Source organism: Natator depressus, chromosome 6 (assembly GCF_965152275.1).
Source record: "Natator depressus isolate rNatDep1 chromosome 6, rNatDep2.hap1, whole genome shotgun sequence".
Classification (NCBI taxonomy): domain Eukaryota; kingdom Metazoa; phylum Chordata; order Testudines; family Cheloniidae; genus Natator; species Natator depressus.
Genome location: NC_134239.1, coordinates 99,914,596 through 99,921,898, shown reverse-complemented (window position 1 = coordinate 99,921,898; position 7,303 = coordinate 99,914,596). Strand labels below are relative to the sequence as shown.

Here is a 7,303-nt window from a genome sequence, read left to right as displayed (position 1 = left end):
TGAGATAAAGAAATAAGAATAAGGATACACACACATTGTGGCACATAGTATGTGACCTTCAAGAAATTCTCTTTCTACAAATACTATACAATAATAAACACCTATGTGGTGAGGAATATTTGTGTTGCCCTGACTTACTAGCTTGTTAATTTATGTTTTAATCTTTGGGGTATTTACGTATTGTGGGGGAGGGAGGGAGAAGACATTGTCTTTGTGATACTGCTGGGAGGTCATTCCCTTGTGGATTGCTACAGTAAGTAATTACCAGGGTGCCGAGAGCAGTGTATAGGCATCGTGGTTGTATTTAAACACAAATAAATACACACCCAGGCATAGTTTTAGTTGGGTATGTATTTAGAATGCATCATCTATTTATTAGCTGAATTTTCTGATACCTCCTGATTAGCCCGACTCAGCTGAGAATCTGTCTGGGTCCCTCTCAAGCCCCATGTCCACACCCAGAGTAATTACAAACAAAATTCCTACTGCTGCCATCGCTGGTTCACAGGCAAAAAGGTCAGAGCCAGACCTGTTTTTAGCCACCATGATAATTAAACCTGCTGAAAGCAAGCCTAAAAACAGGTGTGGGTACAAAGAGCCTCATCTACCCAGATTCTCATCAAAGCCAAAACCAGTTCAGCAGAAAGTGCGATAGTACCAGTGGCAATTTTTAAAGATATTTTCTCACAGACAAAGCTAAAATCAGTCACAGTCGCCCAAGAATTGGTTTCTACAGGCATTAAGGACATGGAACCAGACAAGTATTTCTTGCTGAATAGGGCCTATGCTAGTGAATTGTTATTGTTACCATTGATCTTTATAGAAAATGTTCTTTAAAGCATATTCCAGCTCATTTCCTGAACCCCTCTTCACCTGGGTTTTAAAATTTTCTAGCTCATTACCAATTTTTGCTGGGGTTTTTTTGCAAGTCCCTGGATCTCTTTTTTTGTAGCTGATGAGGAGCCAGCCTTTGGGCTAACACCTTCCTAGTGCTGTACACTTAAGGTGTTAATTGTTTCAGGGATTCATCTGGTGCTTTTTATTAAAAAATGTTAATGTTTGATGGACTTGCATTTCTATCCTGGCTGGGGGCACTACAGCTGGGAGTGTAGGAGAGAGGCTTCTCAGCAACCAACACCCGGACCGCTGGTGGTTTGCTCACAAGGATACCAGGTCCGGTACAACTGATTTGTTCCTTGCTTCACACCACACAGCCACCCTTTCAGCACACCTGACTTGATGAGGTTTAGCAAGCACTAACACTATTGAGAGCTTTGCTGGAGCCTCAGTAGAAAGGCAAAGGGCTGAATGGGCTGGGAGATACTGAGCTCATTTATCACCAACAGTAGCGGACCCAGCTGGTTAGAAGGGTGATACAGTACCGGGCCCTACTATGGGGGAACTTGCACTGTGACTGTATCTGTTCTGGAAATGAATAGAGAATTTCTATCTCAAGGGCAGCAGCTTTCGTTTAAGCCCACCCTCTAGCTCCACACCTTGGCTTTCTGTCTCCCACTGCACTGGCCTCCATTCCTTTGGGGCCCTTCTTACTGCCTGAAAGGGAGGTCATTGCTGCATCTTTAGGGAGGTCCTTTCAGGAGCCTTGCCTCCCTCCACTGGTCAAATAAGATGGTATCTTTCATGAGCAGGTTTACATCAGTTATTTTTATGCACTATATTACAGAAGCTGGTTTTTATAAAGGAAATCCTTGAAACTAACTTGGGTTTGCTACTAGAAAACTCTTGGTCATGTTATTCTGTGCTCACTATATTTTTAGCTTATTTCCTGATACGACAAAACATGGCCTCATGCAATGAGGCCATTTTAGGCCTACAAACAACCCTAGGCTAAGACAACAGTTTTGGATTCCCCTTTATTTTCTGGACCAGTCATTTTTAATGTGAAGTAAAAACAATGTTGTGGAAAGAAGTAGTTTAGTCCAATCTACCTCTGCATAACAGGTACCATGCTTAGGTCTTTGTTTTGCAGCACACCTTCCAAACTCTCGAAGGGAACTTCCAAGGCTGGAGCACAGGGGAACAAGCAGCACCTGGTGCATATTCAACAGCCTAGTTCCACGCAAAAAGTCATAGAAATAGAGAAGAGCCAAGGTTTGCCAGTGGCCACCTTCCGCCTGCCATTATAGGAAGTGGATTGTTTACCAGCAAAGTTGCTTACATCTCTTGTGTTAGGTGCAGCTGCACCCTGATTTCCCTTGCTCCCTGGGGAGTCTGGCCCTTTGGCCAAACCAACCTTCATGTCTTCCAGGGTAACAAAGTCCAAAAAATAACCCCATGAACAACTGCTCCAAGAAGTTCAAAACAATTAGCTCTGTTTGTATATGGTTCAGCAACTCCACTTCTCCCAACTAACGACTCAGCACTCCCCCAGATTCCTTACTCTCCTTCCTACCTGCCTTTGGGTTCCTCCCTAGCCTTTTCACAGGCTCCTTCTCCAGATCCCTCTGCTAGAAGCCCCACTGTGCCTTGTCCAGCCACCCTCAAATTGAGGAAAGGAAGGTTACTTACAGTCCTGCCTTTTTTCAGCAAATCTCACCATCAGGCCTACAATGTCCTCCCTCCCAAGTGACTACAGTCTCCAGAATGTGTATTTCAGGGCTGAAATCAGGAACAGCAGGGTGCTGTGCCTGTAGCTTGCCCTAACAGGCCAGCAACACCACATTGCAATTCATCTAATCTTTATGAATTAACCCAGTTTTGAGTTCCAGATGGTCTCCTCCCACTCCTGCAATCTTGTAGGGAAATTTCTTACCGACACTAAATGGAGCCATCAGTTCAAGTCTGTGCATGTCAGTCAGAATTGGCATAATTAAATACAGTGAATGAACCCATTTGCCCCAGCTGAGGATCTGGCCCAGTATCCAGTCCCAGTTGCACCCTGAACTGCTCCTGGCATCCATTGTCCCTTGTTTCTTCTTGCATCTAAGAAAGGTGGATTCTTCTAGTACCTCTGAGGGGCACAAAATTCCAAAGGCAGTTTTCTTGGTGCTGTTTGGTTCAAATACAACCAGCTTTGCTTTGGTGTGGATCTATCTGAATTAAGTGTAAGTAAATACAAGTGGCCATATGGATCTGCAGAGATATGTCCAGAAACCCCCTCCCATTAAATGGATGAACAGTGTTCTTTATGCCCCAAGAGTCACTGTCTCTGGAACTCAGGATCCTCTTTGCGAGTCTCAGTGAGAAGAGGAAATGAGGGTCAGACATGCCTCACTCTGTCTGTGCAGCATCACTGTGCAGCTGCTTTTTAACGACTCCTTTATATGACCTGTTATAGCAAAGTTAACATCCTTATTGCAAGTGGCCACATGCTACACTTTGCTCCAAAACTTGCCCAGGAGATTGACTGGAACCTGTGTTTGTGGCGGTTCAATGACAAGACAGACACAGCTTTTAGCAAGCAAGCAGGCTGGTCTCTGCTAACGGGCTTCTCCCTGCCAGCTTTCCACCTTCCCCTTTATTCTCTCTCTCTCCCCGCGCATTACATTCTCCAACAGATAAAAGGAATACACTGGCTTTGTTTAACATTCTTATTTACCAATTTCTATCTAACGCATTCCTTGCTCTCGGGCCTTGAGCCCAGTCCTGAGAGGCTTCCCACGGTTCATGTCATCTTGGCGAGATTCCAAGGTTGATGCCGTTGAAAGGAGCTGTGTGTGCACAAGTCCAGCACAACACTCTGGGTGTGCCCTGAATGTTGCCAACCGCATAAACATTGTATGAATCCTACATCCCCTCCTTTTTTGTTTATTTGTGCTCGGCCATCTCATGGTAGCCATCAATTTGCATTTGCAAGCCAATTAACTCCCGGACAGACAAGGTCATAACTCGTGGAGCCTGCCAGGGCGGGTCTCGACAAAGCCTTAACAAAAAGGAATACATTGTACACAGCAGCAGCAAAAAATAAGCTTAAAAAGGTAAAGTGTGATTGGCCGGGCCCCAATTAGCCATGCTAGAGTACTGGGAAGAGAGGTTCGAGTAAGCAGCGAGCATCATCTCATTCCCAATTTCCTCAGGATGATGACATACTGGAATAAGGCATGTACCTAACAATTCTTCAGCTGCTACAAAATCAAATAAACAAAAGTGGGTAACATTTGCTATTGAAGCCAATCTTTCCCATAGGTTATATGTCATTCGGGCCCGTAACGGAGGAAGCGCTCCCGAGTCAACCCCTCCAGGAAATAGCAGGCACAAAAGGCATACAATCAGTACAGAATTAGCAGTAATTTGGGCGAGAATTGCCACAAACAGAGTCTCAGGAGTCTCTGGCTGTTGGTTTGCTGCCAGTCTTCGTTGAGCCGCGGCGACCAATGCTTTTACTGCTCCCCATGTCACGGGCTGGCTTGGGATGCTACGTCTCTTCCGTCTCCGTCCCGCCGTTGTCGACCCGGGAGGCACCGCGTTTTCCTCCAAGGTCAGCTGAAACTCCGGTATGGGGTTCAACAGCCCCTGGTGCCACGCCATGCTGTTTCAGTGCCGGTCGCACACACCGGGCCGGAACCCACAATGGTCCTGCAGGGAGAAACACAGCAGCATATCCCCGACCCCAAGTGATTAAAGGCACTGGGCCCAACCATTGCGGATCGGGCAGCTGACGGTAATAGACACGCGGTCTTTTCAGTACCTCGGACTTATGAAAATGCCGATCCGCAGGGGTCTGCTGATCTGCGTTCAGTGTTAAATTATTTAAAGTAAACAAAAGGATATGCAGTTGTTGCTGAATGTCTCCTAAGATTCAGAGACGCAGCTCCCCTTGTTTTAATTGTTCGTCAAGCAAGGTTTTTAGCGTGCGGTTTGCATGTTCAACAATAGCTTGGCCTGTGGAATTATAAGGGATCCCGTGTTTGAGACGGACGTCCCATTGGGCACAAAAGGTGGAGAGGGCTGTGGAGCAATAGGCTGGGGCATTATCCGTTTTTATCTGGCTTGGGTGACCCATAACAGCAAAATAGGCTAGCAAATGGTGAATAACTTTGGGAGTGGCTTCCCCACGCTGTGGGGTCGCCCAAAGGAATCCCAAATAGGTATCAATGAAAACATGTAAAAATGAATAGGGGCAGAATTGTGGCACGTGAGTGACATCCATTTGCCACAGCTGATTCGCTGCGGTACCTCTACGGTTAACGGCATAAGAAAAGGTAGGGGCAGCAGCGGCACAGTGGGGGCAGGAACGAACAATAGAACGTGCCTGATCAGCAGGAATGTGAAACTGTCGGGCCAAAACAGAGGCAGACTGATGAAAAAAGGAATGGCTTTCAATGGGGTCAGAAAAAAGGGAATTTACCTGACCACGTAACGCGCGATCGGCGCGCGCATTGCCTTCAATGAGTAGCCCAGGCAGAGGGGTATGACTGCAAATATGGGCAACAAAATAAGGGAAATTACGAGTGGTGATGAGATACTGTAAGGACAGAAACAGGCGAAGGAGGTCCGCATCGACCCGAGGGGTAATGAGGGCAAGGGGTAAATAATCAATCACCTGATAAACATAATGCGTGTCAACAATCAAATTAAAGGGACAATCAGCAAAAAATTGAAAGGCCAAAATAACAGCAGCTAATTCCAAGGACTAGTAAAGCTCTCCAAGCGCTGTGCATGCAAATATTGTTGTACAAGCGAATGAAGCGCTTTCAGATTTTCTAGAGGGAGCGGCCACTGGTCAATCCATACGGGCTCTAAGGATTGCCATACCAATGGTAATGCAGATGGCAAGGTGGGTGAGGGAGGATTTTGGGCCATTATATATTAATATCGAGGGTGGTGTCCAGCTTTGTAAGTAAATCATGGCCCCAAATATTGAGGTGGACAGGGAGTACAAAAGGGCGGATTGTAGCAAGGGCACAGCCTCCTGGTTTAGAGACCGTGACCCAAGACAAACTTTGGCACCCGGGTTTGCTACCCCCGATCCCCCACAACTCTTTAGAAGGAACTGTTGGCCAACTGACTGGCCACTCCAGATCACGAATCACCGTAACGTCAGCTCCAGTGTCCACCAACCCTGTAAAAGGAACATTATTTAAGAGAAGTGTTAACTGAGGTTTTGAGGGGCGGACCGACATTGTCAGAGCAACAAGTGGAGAGGACGTGTTGTGAGACGGCAACTGAGCCAGCGTCGATCCAAAGCCGTTCCCGCCCCGGGCTCGATCCTCTGCGGCTGGCAGCTGATAGGGGACTAAAATCAATTGTGCAATTGAGCGTCCACGCGGGAGCGACTGCAGAAGATGGGTCCACACCTGAACCTTAATAACGCTGGTGTAATCGGCGTCAATGACCCATGGGATGACAAAAAAACCCTGTTTCCCAGCGTGTGAGCGCGGGAGAACCAGACCCACAAATCCGGCAGGGAGAGGTCCCGTCACCTGTGTAGGTATGGCGCAAACCTCCCCCGGCAACTGAAAATCAGCGTCCTCCTGCATAATCAAATCAAGCCCTGCACTTCCGGCAGTCGCCGCCCTCATGGAGTCTATGGATTTTAAGGCAGAGGAACAGTTGTCTGAGTGGGAAACACCCCCGTTTGGCCCTGGGTTCGGGGGGGACCCGTCGTGTGGTTTCCCGACCCGCTACGACACTGATTAGCCCAGTGATAGCCCTTCCGACACTTGGGACACTTTTTTGAGGGGCGGGCGGGCACCGTCAATGAGCGGCACTCCCGCTGAAAGTTACCCTCCTTACCACAGCGGTAACAACGCTTCTCCTTCTTCCCGCTTTTCCGCAGGGCGGCGGCCAGAACCCCAGCTTTATGTGCTTGTGTGCCGATGTTTTGGCACGCCCGCAGCATGTCCGACAGCTCTAGAATTCCAGAGGCTTGTGCTGCTTGGAGAGCACGGCGGCAATCCTCGTTCGCATTTTCAACCGCCATTTTTAACAGGATCTCCTGAGCTGCTGCAGGGCTATCCACCTGTCGGAGGATAGCCTCCTGCAATCTGTTGGTAAAATCCATAAAGGACTCTGATGCACCCTGACGGATACTGGCAAAGCTTTTCGTAGGCCTGCCCGAATCCGGGACCTTCCGGAAAGCATGCTGGGTGCAGGTGGAAATAATGGGGAAGACGGCCTGAGGGAGTTGAGACTGCAGCTGCACAGTAGCAAACTGGCCCTCCCCTGCCAACTGCTCATAAATGATACCTTGCTCTCTACATACCTGGGCTTGGCGTTCCGCCATCTGCCGATACTCACTAAGCCAAATAACATACTGACTAGGTGTCAGCATCATGCGCAACAGCGCCTTCCAATCTTCAGGGATCAGGGAGTACCCACTACCTAGCCCTTCAGTGAGACC

At 47.9% G+C, this 7,303-nt stretch overlaps 1 protein-coding gene across 1 annotated transcript; it reads right to left on the bottom strand.

The window, feature by feature from the left end:
* Positions 1–3,478: 3,478 nt before the first annotated feature.
* Positions 3,479–7,043, bottom strand: LOC141989429 (endogenous retrovirus group K member 5 Gag polyprotein-like). The gene is made up of 2 exons (XM_074956107.1): positions 6,697–7,043; positions 3,479–4,536 (listed from the first exon to the last, which is right to left on the bottom strand). Exons 1-2 carry the CDS (start codon positions 6,962–6,964, stop codon positions 4,376–4,378), a joined length of 429 nt encoding a protein of 142 aa, XP_074812208.1. The 5' UTR covers positions 6,965–7,043; the 3' UTR covers positions 3,479–4,375.
* Between the last annotated feature and the right edge of the window lie 260 nt (positions 7,044–7,303).